Source organism: Nomascus leucogenys, chromosome 17 (assembly GCF_006542625.1).
Source record: "Nomascus leucogenys isolate Asia chromosome 17, Asia_NLE_v1, whole genome shotgun sequence".
In the NCBI taxonomy this organism is placed as follows: domain Eukaryota; kingdom Metazoa; phylum Chordata; class Mammalia; order Primates; family Hylobatidae; genus Nomascus; species Nomascus leucogenys.
Window position 1 is genome coordinate 45,317,503 of NC_044397.1, and position 20,124 is coordinate 45,337,626.

The following is a 20,124-nucleotide window of genomic DNA, read 5'->3' on the forward strand; positions in this document are numbered from 1 at the left end:
GGGTATGGTGGTAGGCACCTGTAGTCCCAGCTACTTGGGAGGCTGAAGCAGGAGAATCACTTGAACCCAGGAGGCAGAGATTGCAACGAGCCTGGATCGCATCACTGCACTCTAGCCTGGGCAAGAGAGCGAGACTCTGTCTCAAAACACAAAACAAAACGAACAAAACAACTTAATATTATCTGAAATTTCCTTATTCATTATCCATTTATTTAATGCCTATCTTTCTCCTACCTCTTATACTAAAATGTAAATTCCATGAGTGCGAGAACCTTGTTTATTGATCACCACAACATCTGTGCTCTATCCAAGAGAGTTTTTAAAAATTATTTTATTAAAAAACAAAAGAGATGGGGTTTTGCTATGTTACCCAGGCTAGTCTTGAGCTCCTGGCCTCAAGCGATCCTACTGCCTGGGCCTCCCAAAGTGCTGGGATTATAGCCATCTGTCACTGGGCCCAACCTCAAAAGACTTTCAATAAGCCTCTGTTGAATGAATGAATGAATCAATCACAGAATGGCTGGCAATATCAAATACACACAGACACACACAAAGAGAAAGTGTCAGAAACAGTATTGAGACAAATGTTAACACCATCAGTCTAAGCCAGTGAGTAGATAAAAAATAAATGAGGACATTCATGATTTTAATGTAATTTTTAGTGGAAAGGGGTCATGGATCAATAGCTCTATTTCTTATAAATTGTGCAAGCAATCTATTCAATTACCATATTACGTTTGCAGAAATCAAACACACATTGAGACACAATAAATGGATACAATAAGTAGTATGAAGATATTATATATCTGACATTCTATGATTATTATGCAAAAAAATGAGAAATCAGTAACAAGTATTTAAACAAGGTATTCAGTAATATTCTCCCAAATAACTACTGAGTGAATGAAAATATTATCTACAATTATAGACCATATAAATAACTGATCCCAATACATATAAAAATCTCCAGAATGGTGACAAAGCTATACGAAGAAGAAAATTTATATCTAAATTATTTCATTAATAAAAAGAAAAAACTAAATAAAATAATTTACACAAATTATTATTATAAATGATAATAAATGATCAGAACAAGAAGAAAGCAAGAGAAAGGAAATGAAGAGAAAAGCTGAAAATACTAGAATGAAAACAGAGAAAAAAGGATTATTCATTAAATAGAAGCATAGATTTTCCCCAAAATCACTAAAATAGACAATCATCTGGCATATCAAATTAACAAAAAATGAGAAAAACAAAAATTATAATTAAGAGAAGCTAAAACAATGGTATGAGAATACTTTAAAATTTTTTTTTTTTTTTTTTTGAGACAGAGTTTCACTCTTTTGCCCAGGCTGGGATGAAGCAGTGTGATCTCGGCTCACTGCAACCTCCACCTCCCGGGTTCAAGTGATTCTCCTGCCTCAGCCTCCTATGTAGCTAGGATTACAGATGCCTGCCACCACGCCCATCTAACTTTTGTATTTTTAGTGGAGACCGGGTTTCGCCATGTTGGCCAGGCTGGTCTCAAAATACTCACCTCAGGTGATGCACCCACCTCCGCCTCCCAATGTGCTAGGATTACAGGTGTGAGCCACTGCGCCAGCCTCAAATAAATTTTTAAACAATGTTATATGTAAGTAAATGCTATTAAACTAAGTAATTTTGAGGAATTGGTAACCTGAAGATAATATAAGTTTCCAAAATAGACTGAAGAACAATTAACTTCTAATGTTTATCAAATAATCATCTCCAAAAATGAAAACAAACAAAAAAGCAGTTTATGAACTAGCAAGCCTAAAGTCAAAGTCATAAATCAATTCCATACTGTATAGAATTTATTATAGATCACAGAAAATAACAGAAAGCAAACAAATGATTTCATCATGCTAGGTTAACTATGTTTCAAGAACTAACAATGACACTTGTAATTTTGTATAAACTATAGGGAACTTTTATTTATAAATATGAATGAAAAACTAAAAATTAATGGCAAATCAGGCCGGGCACGGTGGCTCACGCTTGTAATCCTAGCATTTTGGGAAGCTGAGGCGGGCGGATCACGAAGTCAGGAGATCGAGACCACGGTGAAACCCCGTCTCTACTAAAAATACAAAAAATTAGCCGGGTGTGGTGGCAGGCGCCTGTAGTCCCAGCTACTCGGAGAGGCTGAGGCAGGAGAATGGCGTGAACCCGGGAGGCGGAGCTTGCAGTGAGCCGAGATTGTGCCACTGCACTCCAGCCTGGGCGACAGAGCGAGACTCCGTCTCAAAAAAAAAAAAAAAAAATTAATGGCAAATCAAATTCAAAACTTACACTACAAATTCAAATTGCATTAAGAAAATGGCCTACCATGACAACTAATATTAACCCTAAGAATACAAAAATGATTTAATAATAGGAAATTTATTATCACATGGTATCCAAACAAGAATAATCACATGATTCTATTACTAGAGATTCAAAGGCCATTTGAGAAAAAGCTATCATATATTCATGGTTTTAAAAAACTGTTAGTAAGTTAGATATGGTTTGGCTTTGTCCCCACCCAAATCTCATCTTGAATTGAAGCTCCCATCATTCCCACGTGTCGTGGGAGGGACCATCCCTGGGGGAGATCATTGAATCATAGGGGTGGTTCCTCCATACTGTTCTCATGATAGTGAACAAGTCTCACAAGATCTGATGGTTTTATAACGGGTTTCCCTTTCATTTGGCTCCCATTCTTTCTTGTCTGCCACCATGTAAGACATGGCTTTCACCTTCCACCATGATTGTGAGGCCTCCCCAGCCACGTGGAACTGTAAGTCCATTAAACCTCTTTTACTTTATAAATTACCCAGTCTTGGGTATGTCTTTAGCAGCAGTGTGAAAACAAACTAATACAGTAAGTAAGAGGTTAATTTCATAAAATCAACTATCACCCTTACAGTTTATTAGTAATAACTAGGTTTCAGTCAATACAAATGGGATAAAATATACACTGCCAAAAAGAAGGTAACAAAATTACTGCAATTTGTAGACAAAGTCATTGCAGGGATAAATAGTCTAAGAAAATCACTGCAAAAATCCATGACTGCTGTTTGTGTTTTCCCAAAATTCATATACTGAAATCCTAACCCCCATTGTGATGGTATTAGGAATTGGGCCCTTTGGGAGATGATTAGATCATGAAGGTAGAGACTCATAAAAAGAATTAATCCCCTTATCCCAAGGGATGAAGGGATAAAAGGACCCAAGGAAATCAGTTGACACTGCAATCTGGGAGAGGGCCTTCACCAGAACCTTCTAGAACTGAAAGCAATGCATTTCTGTTGTTTATAAGCTACCTGGTCTGTAGTATTTAGTTACTGCAGCCTAAACCACCTAGACTTTTGCTAATGAGAGAATTCAGTAAGGCAGCCAGATGAAGCCCAAAATTGCAAAGTCATTTTCCACCATACTGGCAGAAAGGGGTTAGAAACATTTAATGAAAAATTAAAATCAGGCTCAGTGGCTCACATCTGTAATCTCAGCACTTTGGGAGGCCGAGGTGGGTGAATCACCTGCGTTCAGGAGTTCAAGACCAGCCTGACCAATATGGTGAAACTCCATCTCTACTAAAAATACAAAAATTAGCAAACATGTGGTGGCACGTGTCTGTAATCCCAGCTACTCAGGAAGCTGAGGTGGAAAAATCGTTTGAACCCGGGAGGCAGAGGTTGCAGTGAGCCAAGATCGCGTCACTGCACTCTAGCCACAAAGGAGACGCTGTCAAAAAAAAAAAAAAAAGAAAAAGGAAAAAGAAAAATTAGCCAGGCGCAGTGGCTAATGCCTGTAATCCCAGCACTTTGGGAGGCTGAGGTGGGCAGATCATGGGGTCAAGAGATCAAGACCATCCTGGCCAACACGGTGAAACCCTGTGTCTTCTAAAAATACAAAAATTAGCTGGGCATGGTGGCACGCACCTGTAGTCCCAGCTACTTGGGAGGCTGAGGCAGGAGAATTGCTTGAACCCGGGAGGCGGAGGCTGCAGTGAGCCGAGGCATGGCGCCAGTGCACTCCAGCCTGGCAACAGAGCGAGACTCCATCAAAAAAAAAAAAAAAAAGAAGAAAATTAAAATCCTATTCACCATGGCAAATACAGGAAAAAACATTAAAAACAAAAAAACAGACAGCAGTACCTCAACAAGACGTGTAAGGCCTGCTCCCCAGTGTCTGTCTGGGAGGGGGTCAGGAGTGTGGGGATCAGGGCCCGCTGATCAGAGAGTCAGGTGGCTGTAGCCACCTCCCTGGTCTCTTGGCTGCACCCTTGAACCTCAGAACTCTATCCTGTGAGTCAAGAGCATTGGAGCCGTGGTCAGAGGCTCCTCCAGGACACCATCCCTGAAGCACAGGAAGACCCTTGTTCCTTCTCCTGAACCTACCTTTGGTTACTTCTTGTTTGGGGTTTGAAGTGATTTACCTGACTGTCCCCAAGAAGCCCCCATCAGCTTCCACGCCTGTCTTGCTCCTTTCTCTGCTTCCTCTGAAATTTAACAAGTTCAGGGCCAAGATTCTACCTCTGATAGCATCCATCCTAATCATCTTTCCTTTCCCTCCTGTTTGCTTCATTGAGAGACAGTCTCACTCTGACACCCAGGCTAGAGTGCAGTGGCACTAGCTCACTGCAGCCTCGAACTCCTGAGCTCAAGTGATCCTCCCACCTCAGCCTCCCAAGTAGCTGGGACCACAGGTATGCACCACTAGACCCAGCTAATTTTTAGTGTTTTTTTTTTCTAGAGACAGGGTCTCTGTATGGTGCCCAGGCTGGTCTTGAACTCTTGAACTCAAGCAGTTCTCAGTCTCTGAAAGTGCTGGGATTACAGGCATGAGCCACCATACTCAGCCCATTTAGATAACTTTCAATGAAAATTCTGCACCTTCCTGGGCGTCTATAGTTCACATCATACCCTATGGGTTAAACACTTGAGGATAAGTAGATTGAATTAAAAAAATACTTTTAAATATAATTTGGGAAGGTTCTGTGGAATAGAGATATGAAACCACTGGTGCCAGGACTTTCCTCATAATGTGACCAGTGATTTTTCTCCTATCCCCACCTACAGCCACTGGTCAGCTCATCTCAGCTACAGACTGAAGTACCAGCCATGAGGTTATTTTGAAGGGATTTTTAAAAATTACTTTTAATCGGCCGGGCACAGTGGCTCGCATCTATAATCCCAGCACTTTGGGAGGCCGAGGCAGGCGGATCATGAGGTCAAGAGATCGAGACCATCCTGGCCAACATGGTGAAATACTATCTCTACTAAAAATGTAAAAATTAGCTGGGTGTGGTGGTGGGTATCTGTAGTCCCAGCTACTCAGGAGGCTGAGGCAGGAGAATCACTTGACCCAGGAGGCGGAGGTTGCAGTGAGCTGAGATCGTGCCACTGCACTCCAGCCTGGCAACAAAGCGAGACTCTGTCTCAAAAAACAAAACAAAACAAATTACATTTAATCAATTTATTTTTTGTGATCATAAAATCGTTTCAGACTTTTTCCCAAAATATGAGTTTTCAGCATATTAACTGGACCTAAGGCTGATACGTGGAGAGCAGCATCAGTGACAGTCCTGCCTTGGGCCTCCTGCAGCCTCTGCAGCAGAGGGTCATACAGCGGCTTTGGGTGACAGCTGCCACTCAGTGGTTGCCAGCGAGTTCCTTTCCTCCTGGCAGCTGGCAGCTGCATCACTTTTGATTTTAGGCTTTATTTGTTGATTGATTGATTTTGAGACAGAGTCCCGCTCCATCACCCAGGCTGGAGTGCAAGGGCGTGATCTCGGTTCACTGTAACCTCCGCCTCCTGGGTTCAGGCGATTCTCCTGTCTCAGCCTCCTGAGTTGCTGGGATTACAGGTGCACGCCACCAGGCCTGGCTAATTTTTTTTGTATTTTTAGTAGAGACGGGGTTTCACCATGTTAGTCAGGATGGTCTCTAACTCCTGACCTCAGGTGATCCACCTGCCTCGGCCTCCCAAAGTACTGGGATTACAGGCGTGAGCCACCATGCCCAGCCGGCTTTTATACTCTTATATCAACTTTGTGCTCCGTTTACCATAACTATGGGCATGTGAACTAGAAACGCTTTAAATTCCAATCACTTCTCCCCTTTTTGTTTTTGCCACTGAAAACAATTCTTGGATAACATAATTTTGCTAATTTGAAATTTTTTTTTTTTTTGAGACAGGATCTGGCTGTCACCCCAGCTGAAGTGCAGTGACTCGATCATGGCTCACTGTAGCCTCAACTTTCTGGGCTCAAGTGATCCTCCTGCCTCAACCTTCCCAGTAGTTGGGACCACAGATGCATGTCACCACACCCAGCTAATTTTTTTATTTTTGGTAGAGACCAAGTCTCACCATGTCGCCCAGGCTCCTGTGAAACTCCTGGGCTCAAGAGATCCTCCTGCCTCAGCCTCCCAAAGTGTTGGAATTACAGACATGAGCTACCACGCCCCGACTAATTTGAGATTTTGCTAACTTTACTGAATAATAACAGAATAGACCATATAGCCTAATACAAACAAGTATAAAGAAAAAACTACATTCACTTTTGTGCCAGTCAAAATAAGTACAATCAGAATTTTTTCCATTTTTTTCTCTCTGACTATAAATGGATGCATAATAGATGAATATAAATGGGCATATAATAGATGTAGATGGTAATGTAATTATACTGTAAATTCCATCTCTATCTTGGCTTTTCCATTTAGTATAAAGTGAAAATATTATTTCTAACAATTATATAATATTTTATCTTTATAATTGCATTTTCCGACATCTCTGACTGATTTTATGTGATAGATTACTAAATGTAGAATTATTTTAAATCACCGGGTTTGAACATATTTTAAATTATACGGCTTTAAAAATTATGGCTAAGTATCACCAAATAGTTTTCTGAAAAGTTGTACAATTTACAAATGTACATTTCTACAAAGAAATTGTAAATACATTTCTTTCTATTTACATTTCTATCAGTGTTATATGAGTTGGCCCCCCCCTTTTTTTTTTTTTTTTTTTTTTTAGATAGAGTTTCACTCTGTCACCTAGGCTGGAGTACAGTAGCTTGGTCTCGGCTCACTGCAGCCTCTGCCCCCGGGCTCCAGTGATTCCCCTGCCTCCGCCTCCCAAGTAGCTGGGACTACAGATGTGCGCCACCACGCCCAGCTGATTTTTGTATTTTTAGTAGAGACACGGTTCACCATGTTGGCCAGGCTGGTCTCAAACTCCTGACCTCAGGCGATCCGCCCACCTCAGCTTCCCAAAGTGCTGGAATTACAGGTGTGAGCCACTGCACCCAGCCGAGTTTGCCTATTTTATCTTGCTCTTGACAACTTTTGAGTACTACATGACTTATTTTCCATTCTGAGAAGACAACGGTTAACCAATCCCTGTTTTAATTAACATTTCTAAGATTTCTGGTGAGGTCAAGCTGTTTTAATGTTTATTTCAAATGTCTATCAGTTGTCTATTGCTCTTTATCCCATTTATTGTCAAGAGGTTTCACATAGCTTTAGAAATGTTCTGTACGTGTGCTTTATTCTATAAATTGCCATATTTTTGCCAGTTTGTTAGCTTTTTTGTTTGTTTGCTTTTTGAGACAGGGTCTCGCTCTGTTGTCTAGGCTGGAGTGCAGTGGCATGATCATGGCTCCCTGCAGCCTCGACCTCCCAGGCTAAATTGATCCTCCCACCTCAGCCTCCCTAGTACCTGGGACTACAGGCATGCACCACCATGTCTGGCTAATTTTTGTATTTGTTTGTAGAGTCAGGATCTTGCTTTGTTACCCAGGCTGGTCTCAAACTCCTGGGCTGAAGCGATCCTCTGCCTCAGTCTCCCAAAGTGCTGGGATTACAGGCGTGAGACACTGCGTCCAGCCTTTGTTAGCTTTTTAAATATTCTTATAATTTAATAGCATAAGTTAGCAGTATTATTTGATTGTTCCATTGCCTCCAATGCTTCGAAAATTATTTCCTACTTAGAAATTAGCTACATATTGATAGGTAATTTCTCCACCTTTTCAAAACAGTTTAAAACTATAGTGTTAAATAGACTAAAGATCAATTACACTTATGAATAAGGGTAACTAAAAGAAAAACCCAAATTACCAAGCCTGGAAGGAAGCCAGGTTCAGAACCAGATCAGTAAACGTAACTCGCTGCCTTGTCCCAAATGTCAGGCTCATTAAAATTCTGTGACTAAGTGACTCTCAAACTCAAGCCAGCGTCGACATCACCTGGAGGGCTTATAGAAACAGATTGCTGGGCCACAGGCCTGGAGTTTCTGATTCAACAGGTCAGTATTGAATATTCAATTCAATAGGTGGGGCCCAGGAGTTTGCATTTCTTTTTTTTTTTTTTTTTCTTTTTGAGACGGGGTCTCACTCTGTCGCCCAGGCTGGAATGAAGTGGTGCAATCACGGCTCACTGCAGCCTCAACTGCCTGGATTCCGGCGATGTCCTCACCTCAGCCTCCAGAATAACTGAGACTACAGGCATGTGCCAGCACGCCAGGCTAATTTTTTAAATTGTTATTTCTAGAGATGGGGTTTTGCTATGTTGCCCATACTGGTCTTGAACCCCTGTGCTCAAGAGAGCCTCCCACCTCTGCCTATTAAAGTGCTGGGATTATAGGTGTGAGTCACTTGCCGGGCCAGAATTCCCGTTTCTAACAAGTTCCAGGTATTACTAATGCTGCTGGTCCAGGAACCACACTTTGAGAACCACTGTTGACATGAATGCTTCCCATATTCCATTTTTCCACACTTGGTAAGATCCCTGTGGGGACTGAAGGCTTGCTGTCAGTCTAGCAGGCCTTGATATAGACATCACTGCTGAAAACTATTAAGGTTCCATTAGATGATTAAGAATGGAAGAGAGGCCGGGCACAGTGGCTCACGCCTGTAATCCCAGCACTTTGGGAGGCTGAGGCCAGCAGATCACCTGAGGTCAGGAGTTCCAGACCAGCCTGGCCAACACGGTGAAACCCCATCTCTAATAAAAACACAAAAATTAGCTGGGCATGGTGGTGGGCATCTGTAATCCCAGCTACTTGGGAGGCCGAGGCAGGAGAATTGCTTGAACCCGGGAGGTGGAGGTTGCAGTGAGCTGAGATTGCACCCCTGCACTTCAGCCTGGGCAACAGAGTGAGGCTCCATCTCGAAAAAAAAAAAAAAAAAAGTCACTGTCAATGGTTGAATATATTTCCTTCCAGTCTTTTTATGCATAACAGATTTGGAGTCACATTGTATTGTAGCTTTTTGTATGTAATATTTCCTTCACATGTCACAACCATGAAATGCAAATGCTCTCAACTGTCCATGGGTCAAGAATCTTAATTTTATTATTATTATTTTTTGAGACAATCTCCCTCTGTTGACCAGGCAGAAGTACAGTGGCATGATTATAGCTCACTGTAGCCTCAACCTCCTGGCCTCAGGCAATCCTGCCTCAGCCTCTCGAGTAGCTGGAACTGCAGGTATGTACCACCACGCCTGGCTAATTTTTAAATTTTTTGTACAGAAGGCATGTCACTCATTGCCTAGGCTGCTCTTAAACTCCTGCCTTGGCCTCCTAAAGTGCTGGGATTATAGGCATGAGCCACTGTGCCAGGCCTAAAGTCAATAATTTTAAAACCAAACCGCCTGCCTATCTCTGCCATCAACCTGGGACCAGCTTATAAAATGCCCCAGACAAAAGCCTGGGTCCTGGGCTGGGAAGAACTAAGTTTTGGATCAGAACCTGAGACAGAGATCAAGATTCCTGGACCAGGCTGGGCACGGTTGCTCATGCCTGTAATCCCAACACTTTGGGAAGCCAAGGTGACTACACGATCACTTGAGGCCAGGAGCTCAAGACCAGCCCGGCCAAAGTGGCAAAACCCCGTGTTTACTAAAAATACAAAAAAAAAAAAAAAAAGCTGGGTATGGTGGCACACACCTGTAGTCCCAGTTACTTGGGAGGCTGAAGTGTGAGAATCACTTGAACCCCGGAGGTGGAGGCTGCAGTGAGCCAAGATGGTGCCACTGCACTCCTGCCTAGGCAACAGAGAGAGATTCTGTCTCAAAAATTAAAAAAAAAAAAAAAAGAGTCCAGGACCAAAGCAGAAATGGAAAGCCACAGGAGACATGAGACCACAGCAAGAACTGGGATGGAGAGACAAGAGGTAAGCCTTTCCGGAAAGGTTTCCGGGGCAGGTATTTTACTCCACCTGCTGCATATTCTCCCACCAGATGAGTGAGGATTGGACAGCAGCAGACCTATGATTTATAACCAGGGAAAGGCAAAGCAAGTCAGAGTGGCAAACAGACTTTGATGCCTACCAAATTGGGGAACGAGTGCCCTATGCACTTTCAGGCTAGAGTAACTTACAGTGTCTTGCACATTGCACACAGCTGTGGGATAAACAAGCTGTTCTGAAGACCAGCTTGTGGAATGGCTCCCTGGACTTCGTATTTCCCAAAAGTCCTGAGCATGCAAAAAGACCAGGGAGCTATTACGGGCTTCTTGTCTCCCGAGCTTTAGCCCCGGACTTATTCCAACATGACCAGCACCATCCAATGAGCAGATCTATTGGCTCACAAACTATGAATGTTTCATTTCTTAAAACAGAAACTCTAAATTAGTGAAGTCTTCATGAATAAGGTTTGATTGTGAATAAGATAAAAATGTAAGCAAAGGAACCCAGTTCTACATGAGATGTTTTCGGCATCACTCTGGCTGAGGTGTTCTTGAACCTCACGGTGGCAAAAGTAAGACACACAAACAGCTCAGCTCTCCTCACCAAGTGCAGGACTCATTTCTCTGTTTCTTCAGAGGGAAAAGAGTTTAACAGAAGTGTTGGCTGGCCCCTGGGACCGGCAGACCTGTTTAATCTCCCATGATCCTTTCACGTATGCTCTCTATAGCTTGCTGTCTGCAAACTCACGGCAGAACACTGTTGCACGGGGCTTGAGGTCAAGCAGGAGAAAATGAAAAAGGCTGCTGGGGTGAATTCATGAAAACACCATGATAAAATAGCAGGGCTCTTTCCTCTGCCACTTGGGGACATCTACTGTATCATAAGCCTCTTATTCTTGGATACAAGTAGGCATATGATGTGTGGCGTAAATAAATGGTGGAAAAGCAGGGATCCTGAGGACCATGCTTGATGTCTCGACAGTTGCAATTAACCTGCAGCATTGAGCAGGAAGGCTACCCCCCAGTCCCTAGTCTCAGCCCCGCTCAGTCCCTTCCTTCCCTCCTCTCCTCTCTGCCATTCCTATATACCATATCCTAAGGCTGACTCCAAACACAGTTTCACATTTCCTCAGCAAATATACCACTGCAATAACAGCAAACACACAGAAGCTTGATGAACGAAGACTAAGAACACAATCAAAGCTTTACAAGTTATGCATAGGAAAGCGGTTCTGAACTGGCTGCCAAGAGTCTCACACCCAGAGGGCTGAGCGTATGCTGGGAGGACTAGAGACCCTGGGGTATGACTCTCAGACCATGGGAAGGAAGCTGCATTTGTAGCCAACTATATTCCCCCTTCACTGATAACCAATTTCCTGCAAAGAGCCAGGGGCTCATAACTTTTGCGACTAGTGCCAACCAATAAATAGTTGTTTTTGCTGAATCCCATTTGATTTTATTCTACCCTTGGCAGTATAGGCTAGAACACCAGTAAGGAAAGCACTGGAAAAAAATTATTTTATTTATTTGTTTGTTTATTTTTGAGACAGGGTCTTGCTCTGTCACCCAGGCTGGAGTGCAGTGGCTCGATCTCAGCTCACTGCAACCTCCACCTCCCAGGATCAGATGATTCTCATGCTTCAGCCTCCTGAGGAGCTGAGATTACAGGCGACTACCACCATATCCAATTCATTTTTTTTTTTTTTTTTTTATTTTTTCAGTAGAGATGAGGTTTCACCATGTTGGCCAGGCTGGTCTCAAACTCCCGGCCTCAAGTGATCTGCCCACCTTGGCCTCCCTAAGTGCTGGGTACAGGCATAAGCCACCCTGTCTGGCCTGGAAAAAAGGATTTTATTAGGAAAAGGCACCTAGTGCTTGATAGGATTGCTTCTCAGTGATACAGATAATAGCCTTGGTTATAGGTCTCCTCTAAGGTAGGAAGAAACCTAAGCCTGGGGAAAACGGAAGGCTTGGGGCAGCAATGTCAGATCAGAAGTTGAAGTCCAATGACAGGATCTTTACCCTTTATGGTAGCTAGCCTCCAAAGCAATCCACAATGGCTCCTGTCTCCTGGCATTCACCAGAAGGCTGTTCTCTCCCACACTGAATAGGGATGACTTGTGTAATCAAGAGAATATTGTAGAAATGATGGTGTCCAACTTGATAGCTAGGGCATAAAAGATATCATTGCTCTTGCCTAGCACTGTCCTGGATCACTGGCTTTGAGGGAAACTGGCTGCCATGTCAGGAGGACACTCAAGCAGCATTGTGGCGAGGTCCATGCAGTAGGGACCTGAGGGCTCCTGTCAACCACCAGCAGCACCTTGCCAGCCAGGTGAGTGAGCCACCAGGAAGCACATCTTCCAGTTCAGTCAAGCCCAAGGCTAGTCACAGCTCCAGCCAGCATCTTGGCTGCAACTGGGATTAGAGACCCTGAGCTAGAACCACCCAGCTTAGCTAGCTTTCAAATTCCCAACCCACAGAAACTAAGTGAGATAGAAAATATTTAGTGTTGTTTTCTGTCCCTAGATTTTGGTGTAATGTATTATGCAGCCACAGATCACAAATATATACCCTTCTAGAAGTGGTCTCAGGTCTGTTTCCATGGAAAACTGACTTTGTCACTGGTAGGAAGCCTTGCTAGAGTCTCTTAAGTAGGATGGTCTTCTTTCAAGAATATCAGTACCTCCTAAGATCAGTATCTTCTGCCTGGATATCTGGAGGTGAAAAGCTACCTTTCTTATTTTTTATTTTTATTTTTTTGAGACGGGGTCTCACTCTGTCACCCAGGATGGAGTGCAGTGGCACAATCACAGCTCTCTGCAGACTCAAACTCCTGGCTTCAAGCGATCCTCCTGCCTCAGCTCCAGAATAGCTAGGACTACAGTGGCACACCACCATGCCCAGCTAATTTTTCAATTTGCTTATAGAGACAGGGTCTCACTGTGTTGGGAAAGCAACCTTTCTGCTTCTTTTTTGTACATTATCTTCAACTACTTCAAGGAAGGAAACACACACATGTATATATATATATATATGTGCACACACACACATGCACACTCTCAGCTTTCTTCTAAACCTGAAAAACCACTCAAGCACTGGGAGCCTGAACTCTTTTCCAGAAACAAGCCAATGCTGTAGAAGTTTTAAGTACCACTTTTTCACGCTGTCTCTGAAGGGGCAGGCAGTCACAGGGGGAAGAGGGGGAGGCTGATTACTGAGAACTGATGGATGTTTTTGTTCTTGCTTGCTAGTCGTAAAATTCTGAGCTGGGTGAGCACTAGCAGGAGAGGAAAGCCACAGCCACTAAGTCTGTGCCTTCCAGCATTGATTTAAATATTTCAAGATGGAATTTTCCCCTTTTACTCTCCTTTCTCCAGCCTATCTTTTCACCCTGAGTGTGGAAGAAAATCTTGAGTAAGACAAAATCATGGAGACTTTGTGAGCATTAAAGCATGTCTGAATTATGCTACAGGCAGTCCATATATTGTAAGAGAAATATTTCCTTGCAGTGTACATGCTCTACTGTGATAAACCTGGAAGACAGGAGGAGTAGGAGTGTAGATTAAGTAGCCATAGCTCCTTCCCATCCAGATGAGGGCCAGAAAGAAGAATGCTTAGAGATTACAAGGCCCTGGAACATCCTCCTAGGCTGGAGTGGGCCCTAAGGATGGAGGTAAAGAGTAGAAAGCATTCAGGGGCTCAGGTGCCATGGCTCACTCCTGTAAACTCAGCACTTCAGGCAGGAAGATTGCTTGAGGCTAGGAGTTTGAGACCAGCCTGGGCAACATAGCAAGATACCATCTCTATCAAAAAACACACAAAAAAATAGCAGGGGATGGTGGCTTGCACCTGTGGTCCCAGCCACTTGGAAGGCTGAAGTGGGAGGATCACTTGAGCCCAGGAGTTCAAGGCTGCAGTGAGCTATGGTTGCATCACTACACTCCAGCCTGGGTGACGGAATGAAATCCTGTCTCTAAAATACACATAAAACAAACAAACAAAAAGGCATTCAGGAGAATAGATGGAGAATGAGAGAAAGAAGAAGGAGAAACACCCAGGGGAGAAGCAACTCACCAAGGCCCATCAGAGTGGACCTCCATGGGCCGAAAGATGGCCAGATGGGAAACAATGATCCTTCATCTTCTGAACTCTGGGGTCATTTCTTATTTCCACCAGGGGACTCTACCTATTGGTCCCTGCAAGTGTCAAGTCATAACTGAAGGTTCCATGAGCACTACAATTTTCTCCTTGCATGGTAAGTAGGGTCCTGGAGATCTTCCAGATTCTAACATCAGTTCAGGGAGATGGCATTTTCCTATCAGCAGTGGGGGGTTCATGAGCCCCGGTCTCACTCTCCCCTGACCCTGGATGTCCTCTGGGACCAGGTCCCATCTCTCTGCTCATCCTCATTTATGCACCTTCCCTCGGTGAGCTCATCCTTGCCTATAATTTTACCCACCAGCTCTCATGAATCTCAATCCGGTGTTCCAGCCCCAACTGATTTCAGCTGTGCATAGACTTTCTCCCTTTACTTGGCTGCTTGACCCTCACCTTCCACTCAGCATGTCCAATTGAGGATTCAACCCCACAAGACTTCTCTGTTGCTCCATGATCTGACCCCTGCCAATAACAGCAAGTTGGGAACTCTGGCGTCAGCCTCACCTCTTCTCTTTCTTCAGGCCCTAAATCCATTCTGCCAGTGGGTCTTGAGGTCTTGCCCTTCAAACGGTATCTTAGTCATGGTCAATGACTTCCCCATGCCAACCCCTTTTCAAACTCTCATCATGGCGCCTGAAATGCCCCCTTTTCTTTCTTTGCATTTAATTCTACCCATATTTCAAGGTTCAAAGCAAGTGTCACATTCCCTAAATTCTTTTCTGACCCTTCAAGACTGTATTTTCCTCCTTTCTTGCCCTTCCATTCATCTATTGAAACAAATAGTTATTGAGGGCTTGCTGTGTACAGCATGCACAGAGTGAGCTACAACTCTGAAGCCCTGTGCTTCAAGGAGTTACAGTCCAGTGACCATCACACTAATTAATCACTTGTTTGTTTTCTCTCTCTTAATTGTGTTTCCCTAGCCAAATTATTATTTTTGTTTGTTTGAGACAGGGTCTTGCTCTGTTGCCCACGCTAGAGTGCAGTGGTGTGATCATAGCTCACTGCAGCTTTGAACTCCTGGGCTCAAGCGATCTTCCTGCCTCAGCCTCAAGAGTAGCTGGGACTACAGGCATGTGCCATCACATTTGGCTAATTTTAAAAATTGTTTGCAGAGACGGGATCTCGCTATGTTACCCAAGCTGGTCTTGAACTCTTGGCCTTAAGCGATCCTCCTGTCTTGGCCTCCCAAAGCGCTGGAACTACAGGCATGAGCCACCAAATTTGACTTCCCCAGCCAAATTCTGAAATAGCTAGGTCTGAGTCTTAAATGCCTTTTGTAAAACCCACAAACACTGATAGATTATAGCGTACATAAGTTCTTACTAAATACTTGTTGGTTCTATGCAAGATGGGTACCTGAATAAGACTAGAAAGACACACCAACTGCAACCCTTATTTAGGTTAGAGAAATCTCTTGGTGAAGGGAAAAACCAGCATTAGGAAATTAAAAAAAAGAAAAATCATGCTGTGTCTGAATGGCGTTTTACGTGTCTAACCAGTAATTTAATTTAATTTGACAGACAACTTACGTGATTCAAATTTTTTAAAATAATGATTGATAACCGACTCCCTAAATTTTATAATCATAAAATAATTGTCACATTTTAAGAGTAGAGAACTAATATAAAAATGATTTCATTATACTTTAATAATTACAGTGTTAGATGTTTGGAATTTCCTAAGAGATTTTACAAGATAGAAACAGGAGCTAATTGAGAAGCACTGAATACACATTCTTAGACAAAACCATTCTCTCTCATTAAGTGCAAGGATGTCGACGGGATCCAAATGTACCAGGCAACCATGCCATTCTCTCAGCAAAGATATCCCGGAACTGGGGTCAAAGACAGAACCAGTTCAGATAATATCAGTGTGCCCCTTTGAAGCGTCCCCAGGAAAAAAACTTTTGTGAATGTGCAGTAGAATAATTTCATTTTTCCCAAATGCAAAAAGAAATTGCTATGAGAAAAAAATGGGGAGATATTTCACTCCTCCAAACCCTAAAAAAGGAGTAGTTTTGATTCTTTGTTCGGGAACATATGTCGCTCAGCCCAGAAGAGATCTTCATGTGCCAAAAAGAAGCTCAAGAATTCAGTCAAAAGTTAGTCTCAGACATATTTACTGTCAAACTTAGTCTGAAAAAAAATTCTTACTCACCTGCCAGAATATGCTGTCTATCGTGTTTCCAAGAAAACCATCACGACCTTCTGAAGACACCAGTTTGGGGCCAAGAATTGTCATGAATTCATCAAAATCCACCTGGCCATCCCCTGCAAGGAGAAGATGTAAATATGAGTTACAAACAAGCTGAACTTGACCTACCGTATCCGATGCAATAAACACCTCTATGCTTTTCTTCTTGGCATGACCTCCATCAATGAAGAAGAGCTGGTAACATCACTTAAAACTGTTCAATGTTCTTCAATGACTGAAAGTACCACAAGAAACTGGCAATCATTAGTACATCCAGCACCACATATTCCTAAACATTTGACAGTATTTCTAGCTAAATGTCCAACCATCACTTCCCACTTAACATGGCTATACCTCACCCCTGCTTCTCCTTTTACTCCAAATTGCCCAGTTGTACATGGAAGTGGCAGCTTCACCCCATCTCTTCCACCATCCTTGTCACCCACATATACATGTAGTCATCAAGCCTTCTTGATTTCACCTCTTAAGTATCTGTGGTTGCTGTATCTTCCTCATTACTCAATGGCTAGTTCTCTTTTCAACGACGAAGGTGAGAAAATCCTTCTAAGAATTAATGTTCCTAGCAACGATTCTGTTACGAGTAGCACGGCTTTTACACTTACCTTCACAGTCTCTTCTATGCAGTTCTGAGTTTAATTCCCGAAGACCAAATCTGATCATGCTTTCTATATTTGAACAGCACTTTTTTTTTGTTTTTGAGATGGTGTCTTGCTCTGTTGCCCAGGCTGGAGTGCAACGGCATGATCTCGGCTCACTGCAACCTCCGCCTCCTGGGTTCAAGTGATTCTCAGGCCTCAGCCTCCAGAGTAGCTGGGATTATAGGAGCAAGCCACCAAGCCCGGCTAATTTTTGTATTTTTAGTAGAGACGGGGTTTCACCATGTTGCCCAGGCTGGCCTCAAACTCCTGACCTCAAGTGATCCGCCTGCCTCGGCCTCCCAAAGTGCTGGGGTTACAGGAGTGAGCCACCACATCCGGCCTGAACAGCACCTTTGACTGAAAATAGGGATACCACCTCAGCATAGCGTTCGAGCCTCACTATCTCTTTTGCATCCATTTGTCCCCAACCTTTGCATAAAATACAAGCTCCTTCACACCTCTGTGTGCATGTGTATGCCTATCCCTCTGTTCGGGATCCCTTCCCTCACTTCTCTATCTGGTGAATTCTCTTTCTCTAAGACAGAGCTGAAATGTCATGTTCTCTTTTTGTTTTGTTCCTGATCTCATTAGGCAGAACTGGTCGAACGTTTTTTCTGTCTCTCCTACTAACTCCATGTGTACCTACTGTAGAATTTAAAACCATGTATCCCGGCCAGGCGTGGTGGCTCATGCCTGTAATCCCAGCACTTTGGAAGGCCGAGGTGGGTGGATCACCTGAGGTCAGGAGTTCGAGACCAGCCTGACCAACATGGTGAAACCCTGTCTCTACCAAAAGTACAAAATTAGCTGGGTGTGGTGGTCCACGCCTGTAATCCCAGCTACTTGGGAGCCTGAGGCAGGAGAATGGCTTGAATCTGGGAGGCGGAGGTTGCAGTGAGCCAAGATCGCACCACTGCACTCCGGCCTGGGCAGTAAGAGCAAGACTCCATCTCAAAAAAAAAAAAAAAAAAAAAACAATAAAATAAAATAAAATCTTATATCCCAGTCACTGATTTGCATGCCTATCTCACAAGCAAAAGATTGTGAGTTCTGCAAGGTCAAGGACTTGGTCTGAAACATCTTTGTATATTGAACACCAAAGCAGGCGTTCAGTATGTACTTGTACAATGAATGAATGATGTCTCTTGCTCGTTCGTTCTTTGTTCAGTTCAGCATCTGTTGGATCTTTCATGCTAGAGCTGACAGTAACCAGAAGGTGGATTTGAGCCAACTCAACAGACAAAAGCAAACCTTCAAGGCATTGCTGGATCCTCCAGGAGTCATCGGTGTAGCATTCTGCACCCTTTCAACTGCTCAAAAGGGCAACTCCATCAAAAGTTCACCACATCCCTATCTTGGCTGCAGCCAGCACAGACGGCCAGGTGTCTGCACACAAGAGTTTGTCCAAATGCCCACACATAAATCAATGCCCTCTCAGAGTGCATTCACCTTCAAAGAATATCCATTCAAAACCTATTTCACAACGCCAAGCAGATGTGAGCATCAAGATGCCAATAATTCAGAACAGATTGTCCAGGAACAGATTGTCCAGGAACAGATCCCAGCAGAGGGAAAACTTCCTAAAGGATTAGAGAGGCGTGGCAAGTCAACGAGAAAGGGAGGATTTAACCACCAAATGACGAGGGGCAGTCAGTGGCTTCTGGAGAAGAAATCAATTTATCTCATCATTCAACAAGATAAATCTAAAATTTCACTCTTGCTGGTAATCATAAGAAAGCTAATTCAAGCAACGAGTTACCATCTTGCCTTCAAAATTATCAAATACTTCCAAAAGCACACTAGCCGATGCTGCCAGAAATACACAGAGATCACCTCTATAATGCATTCCTGGTGTACTTGTCCCAGATATAGACAGGAAGTACCAATCAAGATTCTGTAAAGTGCTGTTTCCTTTGGATCTAACAATGCACTTAACAAAATAGAGGGGGGCTGGGTGAGGTGGCTCACACCTGTAATCCCAGCACTTTGGGAGGCCAAGGCGGGCGGATCACAAGGTCAGGAGTTTGCGACCAGCCTGGCCAACATGGTGAAACCCCATCTCTACTAAAAATACAAAAATCAGCTGGGCCTGGTGGCAGGCACCTGTAATCCCAGCTATTCGGGAGGCTGAGGCAGAAGAATTGCTGAACCCAGGAGGCAGAGGTTGCAGTGAGCCGAGGTAAGACCACTGCACTCCAGCCTGGGCGACAGAGCAAGACTTTGCCTGACAAAAGAAAAAAAAATAGAGAGGGGGTCTTGCTATGTTGCCCAGGCTGGTCTTAATCTCCTGGGCTCAAGTGATCCTCCTTCCTCAGCCTCCCAAAGTGCTGGGATTACAGGCATGAGCCACCATACCTGACCTTAATAACTTCATTTTTAAAGAAAAAACAAAACAACATTTATCTTGAATATAGAACAAGATATTTGCCTACAGATAGATACTGAACCAGTATTTGTAAAAGTGAAAAGTAGAAAGCTAGAGGGAAAGGAGAATGGCCCAGTCTACCTAGAATTTGACACCTCTGAAAGCTAACTCCATGTGGCTCCAACGTCTCAGATAGACATGCCTGTTACATGTGTGCAGTAACTCTCTGCTCACCCCAAATCACCTCCACTGGTCACAGGTGGGGCTGGATGGCCAAACAGTCTCGAACTAAACTATGCATTCTCAAGAGAGACAGTATCACCCACAATGGGGTGAAAATGGATTCTTAAGGAACAAAATAACATTAGCCAATGTCAGATATTACAATGGCTTGCAGCTCTTCTAGGGCTACAGTACATAATACACAGTGTATCTGTACAAAATTTCAAGGGGGTGGGAAAACTAGAAAAATGCATATCTGAAAAGGCTCTTGGGGGGTGCTTATTTAAAAAAAGAGGAGGAAGGTTGAGAAGCACTGGCCTAGCAG

At 43.4% G+C, this 20,124-nt stretch overlaps 1 protein-coding gene across 6 annotated transcripts in view; it reads right to left on the reverse strand.

Annotated features, from left to right (window-relative positions):
* CALN1 (calneuron 1) overlaps nt 1-20,124 on the reverse strand; it is a 670,983-nt gene that overhangs the window by 226,913 nt on the left and 423,946 nt on the right. For all 6 annotated transcript variants that reach the window (XM_030796752.1, XM_030796756.1, XM_030796753.1 and 3 more), the window contains one exon: nt 16,518-16,630. In XM_030796752.1, the coding sequence (XP_030652612.1) occupies nt 16,518-16,630 (113 nt within the window). The remainder of the gene's footprint in view (nt 1-16,517; nt 16,631-20,124) is intronic.